At 40.2% G+C, this 19,672-nt stretch overlaps 1 protein-coding gene across 8 annotated transcripts; it reads right to left on the minus strand.

Moving 5' to 3' along the window:
- Nucleotides 1-783: 783 nt before the first annotated feature.
- Nucleotides 784-19,163, minus strand: elavl3 (ELAV like neuron-specific RNA binding protein 3). Of its 8 annotated transcripts, none has more exons than XM_048191511.1 (7): nt 18,671-19,163; nt 13,023-13,239; nt 12,833-12,936; nt 9,424-9,577; nt 6,963-7,191; nt 6,483-6,521; nt 784-5,869 (listed from the first exon to the last, which is right to left on the minus strand). In XM_048191511.1, the coding sequence occupies exons 1-7, from the start codon at nt 18,677-18,679 to the stop codon at nt 5,521-5,523; spliced, it is 1,101 nt and encodes a 366-aa protein (XP_048047468.1). In that variant the 5' UTR covers nt 18,680-19,163; the 3' UTR covers nt 784-5,520. The 8 variants fall into 8 exon arrangements, with proteins under 8 accessions (XP_048047468.1, XP_048047478.1, XP_048047487.1 ...); XM_048191521.1 differs by having other exon boundaries at nt 6,963-7,188; nt 18,671-19,161; XM_048191530.1 differs by having other exon boundaries at nt 784-5,848; nt 18,671-19,161.
- Nucleotides 19,164-19,672: the final 509 nt, after the last annotated feature.

Below are 19,672 nucleotides of genomic sequence, written 5' to 3' on the forward strand. Positions count from 1 at the left end.
ACGGTCAGGGACTATTTTTTTTTCCGGCGGAAGGAAGACTTTTAGTGAAAGTTTACTTCATGAAAGTTGCATTGATACATATTTTTGTCTTTAATATTTGTATTGTGTGGTAACTTTATTATAAAAGCAATAAGGTACTCAAGGGTAGTGCTGTATTATGAATAAGTCATGGCTGAAGGGGTTGCAGGCACTCCGCTTCACGACATACCTAACAACGCCCTTCAGCCGTGACTTGTGCATGATACAGCACAGCCTCTCATGCCTTATTGTTTACTTATAAGTACGCTGCAGTTTTGTCATCTGCCCATGCTTTAGCTCTTTAAAGCAGGATGGATTCTGATTGGCTGTCATTGTTTTTTATCATTCTTTATCGTTATCGTTATAGTTATCATCCTTGGTGTGAACGGGCCTTAAGTGCATCATCCAGGTAATTAAAGTATACTTTTTCTTGTTGGATTTGTCAGTGTGAACACACTACTCACTATTATACTACAAAATTGCATAGAACAGTGCACAAGTATTTGTCTTTACCTGAAATGAACCACCAAAATTGGCATTTTTTAGATGAATAACTGAGGTTAATGTTTTACACAGTCGACTATGACCTTTAGCATTATCTTAATGCTTATTTGGAGTTGTGGACCTGTTAAATATCAAGCTGTTTACTGACAGTGATACTGGATGAAGGAATTTCATTTTGTCCTGAATGAATGCAGCAGTGTGTGATGAGCTTGTACACAACTACTCTGAAAAAAAAAAAAAAAGCAGGCACAAAGAAAACAGTGAGATTCATATCGTTTATTTTTTTTTCTGGCATGTAAAGTACAAATAATTAAACAATTCCATGAAAAAGTCCTCAAGCGTCTTCAGCTGAAATCCCAGTAATAAATATCCTAAACTAAACTGAAAGGTTTATTTATTTTTTCCCCTTTGTTGTGTGTTCGTCTTTGTTCGTTTGTTCATGTTTGGAAGTATGAGATTTTTATTTGTGACACACAGACACTGAGATCAGGAGTTCTGCTTTTGATCGTTTTTTTTAATTATTATTATTAATATTGTTCGTTTGTTTTATTCTGTTATTGTTCTGTTATTCCTGGAAAATGGTTTCAGAAGAACGTTGCTAAGTAACTCTGTGTCCCTCCTAAATTACCTGACACAAAATACAACTGGTTGAGAACAAAGTGACCACTGACCCCTTTATCTAGCTCAGCGCCTCGCCTGTCCCGTCCCCCCCGCTGCGCTTTCTCCAGTCAAGTCTGCAAATCATTGAGCCCTAGCCCCCCAACTGACTCTTTTATTTCCTTGACTGCTCTCTCAGGCGGTTCCACGGCTCTGTACGGCAGCGGGGTGAGGGGTGCTTGGCGAGGGACACTGAGCCTAAGGCCTGGCTGCGGGACCAGACCGCGCCTCGGCCCGCCCCCCCCTTGCCCCAGGCCTCGCCCCGAGCCCTGATTCACTATGGGGTTCTGAACGTGGCTGGAAAAACAAGACTGTGATTAGATTAAATAATCAAAACGTTTTCATTTAACAAGACAAACAAAACACAGGCATTAAAGGCATAACATCTAGCACACAGCATGTATGTTTATACACTTCAATTAGTTTAATATAGCAGTGCATTCTTTGCCTATGGAGAACTTTTCCCAAATTGTAATTCTAAAGCAGTATTTTTTTTTTGTTTTTGTTTTTTTTTATTTTCTTTTTTAATCTATTTGTTCCCTTTAAAGAAAAACAAAAAGGTGTAACCACATTTTGGCAAAATGAAAAGTATTTAAACTTGCAAATATAATGAAATAAACCATAAATATACACAAAACATACTTTCATACGAGGCAATAATAATAATCATAATAATGATAATAAATAGTTTTTAAGTTAACAATAAGTTAAAACTACAAGCTTAAAGTCGCCCAAATAATACAAGTTCATTGGCGCTATATTGATTTTTTTTTCAGTTTAAATTATTTATGTTGCAACAAAAGCTACCACAGACTTTTACAAACACAATTAAACACATTTTGATTGAAAAGAAATAATTCTAACTAATTCTAAAACCTGCATACACTGTAAGAACGGCAACTAATTATAAATAATGGAAACAAATATAAGAAATCGTACCCAATAAAAGGAAACAAAACAAAATATTCGACCCACGTGTGTGTCCTCTATGGCAACATCAACAACACAAATACGCTAAGTTAACGTGTGATTCTGATATGTAAAGGAAATCAATAAATTACAGGAAAAAATGATACTCTGAAATCAACATGGGCTAAAACCGATGATATTTTAGACGGTATTCCTTTCACTGTCTTTTAGAAATTGCTCTTGTTTGTACCATAGACGGCTGTTTGTTTTAGCTTGCATGGTCAGAGCACTAATAAGGGGGCGGAGGAAGGGATAATGGACGTTTTTAGAGACCAGAGCTCTTGGTGCTTGTTTGATTCTTCTAATGAATCTGTTAGTTAACACTTTTTTTTTCATTTTGTTCATTTTGTTGTTGTTCATTACATTTGATCCTTTCACTATTCTGCAAACCATTTCAGTGTGACGTTTAATTTCTTTTTTAAAAAATATATATATCTTTTGTTCTCAGTCAATATAAAAACGAAGCACATTGCACTTACTGTTCCATAGGAAAGTTTTTTTGTCTTTTTTTAAAATGATTATTGTAGTTGCTCAAGCGGTGCAGTATGTTTGTTTCCTGCCATTGTCCTTGGCTCTCTGAGGGAATGGGGGAAGTGGTGTAGCTAAAGGGTTGGTTGGGACACTCAGCCAGAGGGACGACGCTAAAGACCCCCCTCTTTCGGACGCCAGGTGCACTACTGGGTTGCCCTGGTCACTGTATCTACCCCGTCGCTCATTTTAGGGTGGACGAATCTTTACATTTAGGATTTTTTTGTCCCCTCTAGGGCACACCACCGATGAGTTCCAGGATGAGTTGCGTTAGCGTTAGCGAAAGAATAATGTGTTGCGATGTTAATGTGGCATTGTAAGCTGAGAGGGTTTCAAGGTGTATCACAGTTTTTATACAATGGGAATGGAAAGAGCTTAGAGACACTTTGATGTGTTATAATGTGTGTGCGTGTAAGTGTAAATGTGTGTGTATGTGTGCGGTCACACTCTTGCTAATTGTTTCGGACTGACTTTTTTCCCTTCATCAGTGACAAAGCTAAGATCCCTTGGTTGGTTAGTGCTTGTGCAAAGGAGCAAAATCAGGTGTTGACGATATGATGGTGGAATAGAGAAGATATGTGTAGCAGAAATTAAATAAACAAGAAAAAAAAATGTAGACAGTACAATGATAGACATTTGCCTTGTGTGGTGACATACTGGTGAATATAATTCACTATGGATTATTGTGTGAGATTTGATTACATTGATAAGTGCAGCTACATTGTATTATGTCAATTTTCAACTTTTTTTGGTGCACTGAAAATGCTGAAGCGTTAAGGTGATTCTTTCGTTTTCGTTTTTTTACCGACACGAGATGAGATGCTCTGGGTTTTCAATGTGACGCCATTTAGAGCTTCACTGCACCGTCATTGAAGCAACATTTTTCACTTTAGAGAAACCGTAGCGTCTTTTTTTCCTGCGTAATGCATACATTTACCTGTCTGCTGATTCTTTTTTTTTTTTTTAAATGTTTCATATGTTTCTCTTTTTTTTTTTTGTATTTTTGAAAATGAAATGGTTTCACTGCATGTAAGTCTTAGTCCCCAACCCTCCGATCCCCTCCCTTACACCGCAGACTGGCCCTCTCTCCCCAAAGTTGAAAACTCTGAAAATAAAAGCCATGCGGTGTGTCCAAAGATTTTCACGATTTAAGAATCTGTAAAAATGTCGCACAAGGTCTTGTTTTTTTCGTAGATATAAAAATATATTAATCTCTAATGTAATCCTTTCAAAGAGATCATTGTCCTCTTTGGCTAACACAGCGTTATTTAGAAAAGCAAAATGTCACTTGATTTGAACACACATTTACATCTTTCAGTTCTTTTCTTCATATAATGTGAAGTTTTGCGATTTTTTTACAGCAATGTCTCTCCCCATGGAACAGTTTAGTTTGTTTTATCACAGGGCTGTGGACAGCTTGGGCATTGTCGTTACTCAACTGTATCTAGGGAATTTTTCATTTATGAGATTCTTTTTGTTTTGTAGCTCATGTGGCTGCGACTTGCTTTAAAAAAGGGCCTTGAGGACACAAAATTTGATTTTATGTTTTGATATGTAGCTGTTTAGATGTGCAGGGGCTGCTAAAACCGGTTTGGGAAAAGCGAATTATAAAGTGATTCTGTTTAGTGAATGGAGCTAAATGTATCTGAGAGGTTATGAAGAGCAAGGGCGACCAATCCCAGTGGCCCCTGACCTCCATAACGGCTTGCATGTACATCTCAAAGAGCTGACGCAGAGCCTTTCCTACTCCCGAGCCATTCAAACCCGTTTAAAATGACCTAATATGGTTCTGGATTTTGCGGTTGGACTTCGTAATTGGTTTGAAAGACTTCCAAAAGAATTCCAAATGCCATCGCCATGGGAACACTATCGAAATGCCCCTAGTTACACAGACAACTGCATGTGGTGGAATCGATTCTAAATTCTAACTATAAAACTCAGAGTGGAAAGATACGAGGAGATTCTAGGTCGCCATGTTTTGTGAAGTTTCGCTATGCCCTCCAGTGGAGGTACGTATGTGCGAGTGTGTGTGTGTGTGTGTGTGTGTGTGTGTGTGTGTGTGTGTTGGGGTGCGAGTGTCTCTGTGATGAAAGTTGTCTTTCGGTGTGCTGAGGTGATTGTGATGACCCCCGGGTGACCTCTCGATTTTTGACTACCATCCACACAGTTTGTTCAGTTGCTGTTGGGTTGGACCTCGAGTAAGGTGTGTGTTTGGTGCCATTAGGCAAGGTTGCAACCTAATGTAGAGCCAGGAAACCGTATTCAAAGTTCTAGAAAATGCTTACATTTTTGGCTATTATAACCACCTTAAATGTTGAATATATAGTTATATCATAATATATATGAGAACACTGTTTTTAATCATTTTTCTCTAAAAAAATCACTGATTCAAAATGCCCAAGTGTAAAAAAGTGACTACATCCTCTGAAGCCAGACAGGAGAGTTACCGGGGCAATATTTTGGGTAAATTGCACATATTTGATTAACTTTTTTTTTTCTTCTGTTGACCAGTTCTTACTTTGCCTGAATTAAATTAAATCTCTGCAGACATTCTCTGTCACATTCATTAGACTGTCCCTCCTCGTGGATTTCCCCAGCCTCGCCTCGCACCTCTGCTAATTCAATACAGGCAAACATTGGGAAGGACTAGCATGTTGTGTTAAGAGAAAAGAAAAACGACTCTACTTGTGTATTTTTGTTCGAAACAACTAAACGTGTGTGTGTGTATGTGTGTGTCAAATGTGTGTTAGAGAGAGACTCAGTCCAGGCCCATGTAGAGTGAATGTACAGGGAGCTCAGTAGCTCCCCCTGCATGTTAAAGAGCAGTAGTGACTAGGCCTTCCTTTAAGCCTTGTGCTGCTTGCTGGTCTTGAAGGAGACCTGCAGGACACGGTCGCCCAAGCGGTAGCCATTCAGGCTGGCGATAGCCATGGCTGCCTCGTCGTAGTTGGTCATGGTGACAAAGCCAAAGCCCTTACATTTGTTGGTGGTGAAGTCACGGATGACCTTGACGTTTGTGACGGCGCCGAACGGCCCGAAGAGCTGCCACAGGACGCTTTCGTCAGCTTCCGGGGACAGGTTGTAGACGAAGATGCACCAGCCAGCTCCAGTGGGCCCGGTCAGGTTGACGCCGGCTAGACTGGTCATGCTGTCAATGGTTATTGGGGAGAATCTGGGGAGGAAAGAAGGAGAGCTACCATGGGTGTCATTCTGAAGTTCAGCACAGCGTGCTTCTCATTTTTGTCTCTTTGAGGAATGGACACTCGATCTCCACAGCCTTAAGCATGTAAGAAAATGAGCAGCTATCATATTAACTAGTCATATTCTCTGGTGACCAAAACAAACTAGTCATATTCCCTGTTAGAAATAGGACACAGAATTCACAATGTTCAACAAAATCACGATACTTAGCAAAACAGAAACCTAGAGAGGGATGAAGGCAAATCAGAAACAAATCAACAGAAAATTGGAACTAATAGAGGAGACGCAAACGGAATCTTGTATGTCCATGCTGGTGGAAAAAAGAACATTAAAGCAACCAAAACTGAAGAAAAAAAATAATGTTAGTTCAATACAGAAATACAGTTCAATCAAAGAATCAACCAAAAGAACAAAAAGGTTCAACAAAGCCATGCCAGAATGTCCTGCTGTGATATCAGCTATGCCAATCTAGTCTACTGAAACGGTGTTTTCTCAAATCAAATCTCTAAGGTTAATGCTTAAGTCAGCAGGTGGTATTCCGGGCACTTTGTTTGAGCTTGTTTAGGCATGGATGCTTTTGAAAAGACACCTTTTTTTGAAATTACCTCTTAACTCCGTAGCTGGCGTTTAGTAAATTGTCGAGTCTGCAATGCAAGAGGGAGAGTGACGGAGGTGAAGATATTAGTTGCAAGATCCAACAACCAGAGCAAAGCGTTTTCATGGAGCCACTTCAGCCACCAGGGGGAGCTCTTTACTGGGCACCACATCCACCAATCGGCAGGCGCGGCTCGCCCATCGCACTGACGCAGTGCTTACAGAGCCCTCAGGCGATGGATCGAGAGTACTGCGTGCATGTTTGTGCTGCGATGAATGCTTCTGAATGCATCCGTGCCATGACTGATTCACACACACTGTGTTTTATCTCTAAACAGGGCAGTTCTTTTAAAAATTTACACACTGACTCAGTTAGACTCATTGTGATTTGTCAATCCCCCTGATGGCGTGAACGTGCTGCGGTTTAAAGGAAAACCGGCAGAGGAAGAGTAGGGAGCGGCAGGGCTGTGGGCTGTGGGTGGGGGTAGTACCTGAAGCGCTGAGTCTGGTGGTGCAGAGGGCCGGTGTAGCGGCGAGCAGCTGTCTGGTAAAGCTGGGTAAGCAGGGCCTGTCCCGTCTTCTGACTGGGGTTGTTGGCGAACTTCACGGTGATGGGCTCGGCGGCACCCAGCGGCTTTTGACCGTTCAGGCCTTTGATGGCCTCCTCTGCCTCATTTCGCTTGTCGAACCGAATGAATCCTACTCCGCGCGATATACCTGCTCCGGACAGAAAGCGAAGTAATGTAAGCACCGTGAATTAAATTAATAGCAGATAAGTGAGTCACGTGGTCACAGGGATAAACCAGGCTTTATACTACAGTATAGACCTTTTGTAGCCCCGCCCCTTTTCAGCGCTGCGCTCGTTGTCTTTTGACTTCCGGTTTGTATTTCCACAGCGATCTTGTATTTATGAATGAACTGCTCATTTTAAAATCTTCCCGGTCTACTGACATTTGTTAAGACATCTGCTTTAAACATAACAATGCTCATGATAACTTTCATTGACTCTACAACAGGTAAATCCACTTCACCGGTTAATTATTCTTATTCTTATTCCCATAGAAATATACAGGGCTACCGCAAAACCGGAAGTTCAAAGACAATATTCTAAAGATGGCGGCGCGCTTGTTTCTCTGGAAAATAAGGTCTATAGTACTTTATGATCTACTCTATAAAGCAGACAGAGAAAAATGTTAACGTAAACATGATTTTACAGTTAGGAAACCATCTCATTTCCATAAACTGACATACTACTGAGTGAAACAGGATACTTAGAGAGGAAAAATATGGGCGGGACTTTCATTGGGAATTTGGCTTTTGGTTAAAGTGTTTGTTCATACAAAAATAAAAATTCTGTCATCATTTACTCACCCTCATGTCGTTCCAAACCTGTAAGACTTTCGTTCAACTTCGGAACACAAATTAAGATCTTTTTGATTAAATCTGAGCGATTTCGGTCCCTCCATTGATAGTCTACGCAACTACCACTTTGAGGCTTCAAAAAGTTCATAAAGAGATTGTAAAACTAATCCATATGAAATGAGCCGTTTAGTCCAAATTTTCTGCAGAGACTCAATCGCTTTATATGATGAAAAGGTTTTTTTTCAAGGCTTTTGTTCACATATAAACACTGATCAGCGAACATAAACAGAAGCTCAAATGAACCTGCTTGACTCGCGAGAACAAACCTCTTGCGGAAGCTCAAATGTGCTGCATAACACGAGAATGACCTCATTGGTTCTTCCGGAAGCTCAAACAAGCGTAACACACGAGAATGAATTGGTTCTTGCACACTTTAAGCAAACACGCTTGAGCTTCTGTTTACCACAACTGATGTGTGAGTTGATCAATGTGTATATGTGGAAAAAAAGCCTACATTCAAACTGTTCATCATATAAAGCAATCGAGTCTCTTCAGAAAATTTGAGCTAAACCCTTCTATTCGTATGGATTAGTTTTCCGATCCCTTTATGAACTTTTTGAAGCTTCAAAGTGTCAGTTGTGTAGACTGTCAATGGAGGGACAGAAATCTCTCAGATTTCATCAAAAATATCTTAATTTGTGTTCCGAACATGAACGAAAGTCTTTTGAATTTGGAACGACATGAAGGTGAGTAAATGATGACAGAATTTTCATTTTTGTGTGAACTAACCCTTTAACATTGTAAATTGTTAATACCAATGAAAAAAGGATTTTTATTTTATTTATTTTTGGGGGAGGGGGGGAATAACAAGCACAGATGAATCATGCACAATAGGCATATTTCTATTCTTTAGTTTTAAATACTCTGTGAGGTTGAGGTTGTAATTTTATATGCCTTATGTTAAGATTTTTTTAGTTTCATTTTATCCATTTCAGTTGTATCCCTTATGGATTTGAGGTTTTTCTATCTATCATTGTGCAGCACTTTGTGTCAATGCTGCCCTTTTTAATTCAACAGTAGAGGAAATTAAAATCAGGAACCCAGGTTATTATAGTTTACTAAAACTAAAAGCATAAAAAAAACCAATTTTTGTTACTTGAAATAAAATAAACATTAACTGAATTGAAAATTTTAAAAAGCCTAAACTTTTATTTCAGCTAGTTGCCAAAGAAACATTTCAGTTTTGCTTAGTTTAATATAATGTACTAAAATAACTAAAACTGAAAACAATATATATTAAAACTAAAAACATAAAAGAAAATTACTATAATTTTAACTAAAATTAAAACTATAAAAATAAAATCTAATTCAAAATATTAAAAATCTCAATGATACTAAATGAACACTGCCAGGAACATGCATTAAAAATGTAAATGGGGTCAATTTTGAGTTCATGTTGACTGTGAAGCATATAGCCTTTTTTTTTTCTTCTTCTTCTTTTTTTTTTGGCATCACATCCAGAGCTTTAATTAGATTTGTAATCCTCCCCCAGGGTGTGTGCGCTGTTTGTGGAAGTGAGGTAACGTTTACCTGTGACCTGGTCTACCAGGATGCGTGAGGTGATGATCCTTCCATACTGGGAAAACAACTGCTCCATGTCTTTCTGACTCATGGTTTTGGGCAGCCCGCTCACGTACAGGTTGGCATCCCGTATGGAAGCTGAGCTGGGTCTGGCGTAGGACACCTACATCGCGCACACACACACAAAACAAGGAGCTGCAGTTTAGGATTTCTAATATTATTAAGGAACATGCATCAAGACAGCTGTGACAGTCCTAAAACTCCCAGCAGTGCAAACTTTCAAGTGTAGTCGAAGCAGATATGTCACAGCAGTGCCACGCTCAAAGGCGAGACATCCGCCCACTCTCTCTCATCCCTCCTTCCTTGAAATCCCCGTCTCTTATGCGCACTTCACTCGAACCAAACCCGGTTCCCTTATTAAATGCTACTTCAGCTTCACTGTGCTCCTGACAGCAGAAACACGAACCCACTCTCACATCCACACTTCCCCCCTTCAGACACATTGGCACCCTCTGCGCTGATTTGAGACCAGCTCCCTCAGGGAGTCGTGAGGAAAATTTGATATCATGGGCTGTTATTCTAGCCGGTGATTTTCCACAAGACAGCAGCAGTTAGAACCTGTTCCGCTTTGGGATGTGTCATGTAATATCAAGTCCAATTAGACATTTGTTTTGACATTCAAATATTCATCTCATTTTTATATTTCCGTCTATATTTCCTAAAAATCCCCCACCGAGATGTCTTGGTTGTATTTGAGACGCGAACAGATTTTTCTCATAAAATATGTATATTTATGAGTTTCTGGTTGAAAGAGGGTGACTTTGATTGATGGTGTCAGTGTGTGCGCATGTGGTTTTTTGAGATAAAGAGATTGGCCCCCTCCTTCTTCTCCATCTCTCCTTTGTCTTCTCTCTCAAGGGGAAACTGCTCCTCTGGCAACCGGCGAACCAAGTAAACAGATTACAAGATGTCCAGCATCCCTGACAACTCCCTAACACGCGTCCTCACAAAATACCCAATCAAAAAAAAAAAAAAAAAGCAAATCAAATAAAAAAGCTCAATACCAATTCATGCTAATAAAAAAGCAGCATCCTCACTTTCTAAAAACTCTTGAATGCTCTTGTGCGATTGTTTCCATTCAACAGAATTATACATACAATTTATAATTCTTATTTATATGTAGACATGTTATTTATATTAGTCTTATACAAAAACTGTACTATTTTTTACTCTTCTTTTATTTCTTTTTATTTATTTCTACTTTTGTATTTTATTTATTTTTTCTGTATTATCTCATTTTGTCCATAACCTATAATTTATTTACCTTTATATTATACGTAATAACATAGTATAATATAAAATATACTTTTTTATTATTTTTCTAAAAAATAGTCTTTTGTACATGTAGTCTTTTTATCAATGGTCTTTTTTTACTTACTAATATACATTTATTCTATAAATAACATAATATATATATATATATATATATATATATATATATATATATATATATATATATATATACTTTTCATTATTTTTCTAAATATTTATAACATTTTTTATAGCCTTACACTCTTTTTACTTTCTTTTTTTATGTATTTACTAATATATTTGTAATCTATAACTGATTTAACTTTATATTGACTATAATATAATGTAAAATCTAAATTTTAATATATATTGCCTTAAAGCCTTACACTTGTTTTACTAATGTTTTTTTCACTTATTTACTAATATATTTTAATCTATAACTTTATATTGAATATAATATAATTTTTTTTTCTTAACATTTTGCCTTATAGCCTTACACTGTAAAAAAATATTTTCATGATTTGTTATCACAACATTTTTTCTTTTGTCAAATCAACTTAATTAATAATGTGGTTCAGATAAGATAATATTTCTGTTTCTGATGATTATTATATAATGTTTCTGTTGATTAAACCAATCGCCTTCATTGTATTAACTCAAATTTTTAATTTCAATGAACTCAAAAAAAAGGCAACCAGCTAACTTACTTTTTTAAGTTAAACCAACAGTTCTTTTTTACAGTGTATATAATCCTGTTACCAATGCTGTTTTTACTTCTTTAACCATTTCTTTATGGTCTATAACCATTTTCCAACCAACGGTGGGCTCTAGAACAAAGCATTTCACAAATTTGAATTTGTTGACCTTTTATGTATGATTACAGCAAAAAAAGTTAAGCAAGTACACTTGTTTTTATAACAAATAGGAGTCTATTTTAAACGTATTCAAGACATTTTATGACACCCAGTCAAGTTATTGCATGTTTCACCATCAGACCTTGGCAGAATGATGTGTTTTTTTCCACCATATGCGTGCTTGAGTCTTGCAGGCCAGTATGACTAAGCAGCGGTATTGTTGAGGTAGGGGTGTAATTGTGCAGTGAGTGGGTGATTTTACAGCAAAGACTGGAGGGGGGAGATCTATTGGAGGGATGGGATGCTGCCCCATAATTAACCCTCTCCCTCTCTCTCTCCCACAGTACAGATGGTGCCTGCAGCCCATATGGCCCCTAATCCTGTCATTGGCATTCGGCTCCCTCCTAGCCTTTGCTACTGCGCCCCGTCACCCTCCCTCCCTCGCAATACCGCCCTCCCTCCCATCCTCGCTATCGGCTCTCTACCTTTCTAACAATGCCGTATTGACATGGAAAATATGACATTTGCCCAGCTTAAGGATTTGAGGGCAGTGGGCACACGAACGTTGAATGTCAGAGAACAGCGGCGAAGCTGGATGAATGCACTGAACAAACAAGACGTTTAGGACAATAGCAATCGTTTTAAATAACTACGCCAATAATGTTCGCCAGTCATTATTCACCGAATAACAGTGTGTTACAGTTAGACTGTATGTTTTGCTAAAGACTACAAGGAATGAAACTACTCTGTATGTATACAATGTACATCTAAATCTCCAATATGAATGCATGCAAACACACACTAAGTCCGCAGAAGCTGCTTAACTGCTGATTCTTGTGGATTTGTTGCAATCTTTGATGTGTGGTGATCAGGTGGAGAAGCGGACCGACTGTTTAATCTCTTGCTTTCAGAAGCCCAAGCAGACCTTTCCCCACCCCAAAACCCAGCTGAATTGGGGACAAAGAAGGCCCTAATTAGCCAAGATTGGAGGCAGATGGGGCTCTCTGCCTTGACCTCCAAGCCTCACATTGCGTCTCCCTAATTACATTTCCATCACAATCACCTCTGCACACAACCCTTTGCTTTCTGACCTCCACTTTCTCTTTTCTTTTGCTCCTTTTGTCCCCGCCACGATTCCTCCCCCTGCCCCTCCCTTTCTCCTCCCCTCCTGCTGCCACGTCTGTCTTGGGCTCTGCTTCATTCCCTACTTCCGTGATTGAGGAGCTTGGGCTTGTTGAGGACAGTTCTCTTACTTTGATCGTTTTGGTCTGCAGTTTGAGACCGTTGAGCGTGTTGATGGCCTTGTCGGCATCATTGGGATCCACATAGTTTACGAAGCCGTAGCCCAAACTCTGGCCTGCAATAAGACAAACAAGAATGCACTTTAAAACGATGCATTAATGGAAATTTTTCCTACCAAATCAAGATATGCCGCACAGTTACCTGTGATCTTGTCTCTGACTAATTTGCAGGACTCGATTTCGCCGATACTGCCGAACAGGCTCTTGAACTCCTCCTGGGTCATGTTCTGAGGCAGGTAGTTGACAATCAGGTTGGTTTTGCTGTCGTCCGTGGCACCGTTGGTGCTAATGACGGGGCCGTTAGGCAGGCTGGTTCCGCTCGGACCATTGGACACCTGAGTTTCCATGGTGCTAATTATCTGCAGGTGGAAAAATTACAAATTACACCCTAAGCCGGTGCAGTTTGGGTGAATACGCATAATTTGAGGGGCGTAATGCTTGGCATCCTCGTTGAGAGGTTAAAAATCAATGTGTCTGAGGGGTAGAGGGCTGGAGGAGAACAATATCCCACTTCCCCTCCTCCTATGACCTCCTCCCTCACTTCAACTCTCTCCATCAGCCCCTGGCCCTGCAGATGTCACAGTCCTTTCACTCTTTCCCAGCCCCCCTTTATGCTATCCAGGGTCAAACAGCGTTACATCACTAGCCTCTGAGAGGATGATGGTGTGGGCATGAAAATACACATAAATAGTTGTCAACTTTGCTAACTTTTAATAATTTCTTTTAAAAAAATGGAGTTCAGACAAATAAAAATGAGAATATGGCGTTGGCACCTTGTTTATGTGAAAAGCGTGAGTGAGTGTGTGTGTGTGTGTCTGGGTCTTCGGTTCTTCCGTGTTGCTGTGGAGCACAGCATGATGCTTAATTTGGCCTATAGGGGATTTTCAAAGAACAGATGTATGCAGGTCTAGATGCTACTTCTGTCTTCAACGGTCCCTTTCTGTCACAACGCACGACTGGATTTCTCAAAGCCAGCGCTCTGCATTGTACCGCAATCAATCCATCCTTTTATTTCTTTTGTGACTTTTATGTTGATTTTTTTAAGTATTTTTCCCAAGGCTGTTACTCTCCAGAATGTACAAATTGGCATATGTAATGTATGTTCATCTATTAGTCATCCTAAGTTGACTGAAAGCACTCTTCCCTCAGAACGGCCTCTGGGGTGGAACAGGGTGTCTCACCGACTTAATTAACAATTCATCCGTGATCTTTTTGTTGGATCCCCACAATCAACAGGCACAATCATATGCCACAAGTGTCCCTCTATGTTTTTATGATTCAAATATGTTTAGTAGCATTCTAGGAATGTAATTGGAAATAAATTAAATGTTTGATATCTAATCAAGCATTAATGATCAGCTGCGCAATCAGGTAAATTCATAATAGTGTGGATAGTCTGTTCTTTTGTTCTCCCTTCAGTATTGCCTCTTTCTCTCATCTCTCTGTAACGCTCTCTGTCTCTTCAGTGGAATGATTTATTCTCGCCTTGAGCCTTACCTCTAACCAGGTTGCCCAGGTAACAGCAGCTTGACGACTGCTGCTATTGGCTGGCTTCCTGACTTTTAGCAAACATGGCACATATGTGTGCATGTTGCATGTGCGCTTGGAGTGATGTTCGAGAACTAGTGCTCGGTTAAAATCATTTTTTGTCTCGCGCTAATAAAATAAGCTTTCGGGGCAGTTGGAATTTATATCTCAGGCAAATTGACACTGACAAGGAGAAAGCTCAGAGAGGCGAGTTATTAAAGCACTGCAAACATGGATCTAGGCAAAGCTGACAATTTCACTGTCACCCAAGTAGGAATTTCTAAGAAACGGTTGTTCGTTTGATCAATCAAATGACGATAAAATGGCATCTTTTGCTTTGTGCTGTGGCAGTAGACCCATAGCCTGGGAAATATCTCGGGTTCTGAATGTGAACCTGCTCAAACAAGCGCTGTCTAAGCGTTGACACAAACAGAGCAAGTCTTGACACAATGTGACAGGATCAGGGCAAATGTGATTTGTGAACTGAAGTAAACCTCCCTATGGCAAGCCACCCATCCACAGCGACGAATGTAGTGAGTTACACAACGCACAGTCTCTTCGGCCACGCAGACTGACACATATACTATCTTACAGCCCGGATACTGGCGCCAGCACAGCAGAGGTAGAGGTGGATGAGCATTTCATCCCAAAATACATGACTCACAGAGACAGGCGAGAGACCGCTTACTGCTGGAGTCCCTTCCACTGTGCTCCTAAAGCATCACACACCTTATCAACTGTCCCTGAATTTTATGCTATTAAAAACAGGGCTTACGAAACAAAACGTGGCCACAGAGCGGGCTTTGACGTTCCTGTCCCAGCCTGTACTTTTCTATTTCTGGGAGAGTTCTCCCTCAATATTTAATGCACTGCATCAGCATCGCCTACACAAGGACCCAGACTCGCACGCAAACATCTCATACGCAAAACCCATTACCTTCCCACCAGCGCGCTGATAAGGATAAATGACTGCAAAGATTCCTCTTAGTGAGTTTGTAATTAGAGTCTGTTGAAATGACCGTCAAGACAGAAAAGAAAATTTAATTGGACTTTTTAGAAAAAGTGTCCTGTTGAATGCCACAATCCACAAATGTGAGAAGCCACTTGGTTTAACTGCTGCCGTATTTGTTCTTGAGAGAAATAATGAGATAAAAATATTAGAATAAGTTAAAACACATCATGCCTGAGAACGCTATTTACAAACAGGCCTGAAAGCAGCATGAGATAAAGAGCCATTTGACTGTGAGGACTCACGTCACTTCCTTAATGTCCCTGTGCAGTGAGGGAGCCATTTTCTTAAAATAAACACAGTCTCGCACAAGATCCGGTGAGGTAAACAAATAAAGCATAGGGCTGATCTAATCTGTAGCTGCATGTATCATGTCAACATTAATTTTCAGACAGCCAGGGCCTATCAACGTGAAATGAATCTGTGTTCTTGACATTTCTAATGCAGACCTTAATTTTATCATTTGTAATTCATAAGCGTACGTGTCTGGACGAGCCTTCTGACTGAAATGTGAATGTTGGATTGCCAATAGGCCGTTTCAGTAACAGATTACAGGATTATCTTAAACAAAAGGCATTAGCCACACTCTCACTGCAGCTTAAGGGATCACTGTGGCAGCTGTAAAACAACAGGACACAAGTCAAAACTGAACGGATAAACCCTTCTCTTTGTTATTTATTTTTGCCGGTGAAATTGGGTTAATTTCGCTCGTGAAATTTGCAGCGCGAAAGACTATTGATTTATCGCGAGAATACACAATAGTTTCCCTAATAGCGTTATTTTTTTACTAATGTATTTACTATTTTAAATTATTAGTAATTTCGCAAGAACGCCAAAAAAAAAAAAAAAAAAAAAAAAAAAAACGTTTAACAGAAAGAAAAGGAGTTATGCCTGTAGCCTACTCCTCTTTGGTCGCTATCCAGAGTGCTGAATTCGGGAGTGGCTCAACATGGACAACTACCTTCAAAATATCCTTGGTGCCGCGGGCTTCATTTTATCAAGTGGACATTAAGCTTTTGATGTCGTCTTTATAAATAAACACGCTTACAAATCGTTTAAAATCGTTATCCTCTCGTCCTTTGATTGGACAAGTGCGCGTGTGCTCTGTGGGCATTCACAAATCCGAGCTCCTTTTTGCTGAATAAACGTATTGACACAAGCGAACAAAAGAGCCACCCGTTCCTCCTCTACAGAGACCATGGCAGCACTATGAATATTAATGTAAACAGTAGCGCTTTGTGTCGAGGCCAGAGGCTGCGGGACTATCCGGGAACAATGAACATTGCAATTGCCTTCAAGACAATACAATACAAAAATAATAATAGCAAAAATAATAATAAAAATATATATAGTTAATGTGAATTTAAACAACATTAAAGCCTATAGCTCGTATTTCCTTTATATAGCCTTAATTGTATAATGTTCTATTCTGTAGTTAAATTATATTTTTTTGTTTTCTTACCCCCCCAAAAAATGGTACTTAAAAGGCCTGATTGTAACATTTAGCAGTTTAATTTCATTATTTTGCCTATAAAATCAGTTAATGTACTGTACCTGTTCAGAATATTGAGCGTTTCGATTCACAATAGACGAGGCCTGGTGTTGTTATAACGTACGTAACGGCCCTGACAGTGTAAATACTGTCCAGCATAACGGTTTTTTTTTTTTTAAACTCCGTCTTTTCTTTGATTGACAACCCTTGACGGTTAATGAGGAGACGGTGTGTTTCGACGGTTGTGTTGTGTTGTGTATCGTGGTGACGTCCTTGTCCTTGAATTGTGTACGCGCCTGGAGAAGGTTATCTGACTCAACGGTTTTATGTGCTTGGCACTGCGGTAGAGGCTCGTGCTCACGGAGGACTGCGGAACAACACGCCGAAGGGCCCGTCATTCATTCATCCATCACACCATCTATTGAGAATTCAAACGAAAGGGAAGCGCGTCGTTTCGTATCGCCTTTTGTTTAAGGTCACTATAAAACAAGGCATGCTGTCCTTGACAGCAGACGATTAGGCTATTTGTCAGAACCAGAGGCCTCTAACTTCAAACGCAAAATGTTGTAGAGCTGACAGGGTGTTTGTGTAATTTTAAATAATTGTAATAATTAATAAATTAAGTAACGAATCTAGTGTTTAGAATGATCACAGTCTCTCTAGCAAGAAACAAAGACACTACCTCTGACAATAAGCTTCACGTAGAGCAGGCCTGAAGAGTTAAACGTCATAAATTAATCTTAAACGATCATTCAGATACACATGTTCGTATTTAAATGAGCTGTTTTGTTATTGTTTTCACAGAAAATCTACGTGAAGATGCTGATTCTGAGCGCGTGCCATCGCTGTCTTCTTTTCAAGAAGACACGCCCAAAACGCTTTCCCTCAGGCCTTTGTATTCCCCTCATATTGCTTATTTACACTCTCGGTGTCTTTGTATTTGTGGAGAGAAAAGCTGGAAAGGCGATTTGAGAAGATATCGCAAGAAATAGATGACATTTAGCCGTTTCCATTCATGACATTTTCGCCTTTTCCTCTCTCGCGATCTCTTATGTAGCATCGCAAGCCTTAGGAATTTTGTCCTGCCTGATTCAATCCAAACCAGCGGATGCATAATATCTCCCCTCCCCCTCTGAGTGACTCGACCCTTTTCTTTGCCTTTGCTCTCGATGGGCTCTCAGCCTCCGAGGCATCGTGTTTTGTCTCAGAGATTCAGTCTCGAGCATCCTTTCTAAACGAGGAGGCATCTGCTCTCTTACGCCCTTCTGCCTCCGCCGCACCTCAGCTATTTCTGAGGAATTCCTCAGCGCTCGGTGTGAATAATGGCTAATTATCGCTTGAATGCGTGTAATTAACGGATGTAGAAATAAATGTATGTTGCGAAGGGTTTTTACGTATGACGCATTACGATTTATGACGAACGGCTGGTGAAAGCAATGTTTTGATTTCCCTCAGAAAACGAAGCGAGCTCTGCTATAGCGATGCTCGCGCATGCCTGTATCACATTACTTATACCCTGGGCTAATCGTTAATCTTGTTTACGGAATCCGCGATTAGACGTGCCAGCTTTGACCAAATGCCGTGTATATTCTTTGATTAGCTTGCATTTAAATAGCCTATATTTTAGCCTACACGTTTGCTTTTTCAATCTAAATGTCTTCCACAGATTGTAGTACATGTTCTGAGGCTGTTCGAATTGATTTTCTGGTGGTGCTGCTATTGTTTTTTATGAGACAGACCAAAAAAGAGAAGGTATACGTACAGTAACCATTCTTGATGTACAAAGATGATAGTGATCTAGGTCCTTCGATTTGCAGGTCTTCAGGCCGGCTCGCAGATATTACGCCGTGGCGTGGCTCGAGAAATGCAAATGTCAGTTTCCAAATGAAAAGAAAAAAAAAGAAAAAGGAAAAACGACAGTCTTCGCCAGGAAATCTCAGCCCGTGCGATTGTAGGTTTCCTCAGTACTGTGAAAATGAGGAGAAGGGGGTTTTCTTCAGGATGATGATGAGAGAGAGATTTCTCTCCGTGTGGCGTGGGCGATGGTTCAGAAAAAAAGAGAAGCAGTGATCCCCAGTAGGGTGTGTCCAGGGGAGGGTGTTGTGGATCTGCTGTTGTGTGTGTATTTCCCAGCTCCTCGCAGGCTCCTTCTGTGCCTCTGCTGCAATGTTCTTCTTTTATGTGTCCTTCTGGCTGGCAGAGCTTGCTGCTGATTGGCTAATTGCGCAGGGAGGGTACTACATGGCAGCCATTGCAATGCGCTCCTCTCCCATTATCCCCTTCAGGAGAGATCACCGAGAGCCCCCCCGTCTCTCCACCCCCCACCATCTCTCCACTCTTCCTTTTGCCCTCCCTTTCTTCCTGCCCCCCAACACACATGCAGAGCTGAGTGAATAGAGCTCCACCTGCACTCCGAACAGATGGGTGCAGAAAAAGACAGGAGCCATGCTTTCTCCTTCTCTTTGCCCCTCTCTCTCTCTCTCTCTCATCCCCTTACTCATGCCTCAGTTTTCTCCTTTCTTGATTTCACATTATTTGTCCTTGTCTTCCCAAATTCCATCCTGTAGTCTGGCGCGCTGCATTTCAAAGAAATGCCGTGAATAAGTCTGCCGTTTGTTCAATACAGAGAATGCAGAATGGCTGTGCGAAGGCGAAACTGTGTGAAGGTCATTTCTGAACGTAGTGTTTAGATACCTGCCTGTACTTAGCCATTTATATATTATCATGTCAGGTGCGTGTTGAATGCGTGGATTACATAATCGCA

This window comes from Megalobrama amblycephala, linkage group LG1, assembly GCF_018812025.1.
Source record: "Megalobrama amblycephala isolate DHTTF-2021 linkage group LG1, ASM1881202v1, whole genome shotgun sequence".
NCBI classification, from domain to species: domain Eukaryota; kingdom Metazoa; phylum Chordata; class Actinopteri; order Cypriniformes; family Xenocyprididae; genus Megalobrama; species Megalobrama amblycephala.

What these genes read in the sequence shown, in the direction of transcription:
- elavl3 (XM_048191511.1), bottom strand. An exon ending in TGCAGACCAAAACGATCAAA is followed by an intron (nt 9,578 to 12,832) that starts GTAAGAGAACTG and finishes TGCGCGATGTAG; the next exon opens with GTGTCCTACGCCAGACCCAG. An exon ending in CACCAGACTCAGCGCTTCAG is followed by an intron (nt 6,522 to 6,962) that starts GTACTACCCCCA and finishes CTTGCATTGCAG; the next exon opens with ACTCGACAATTTACTAAACG.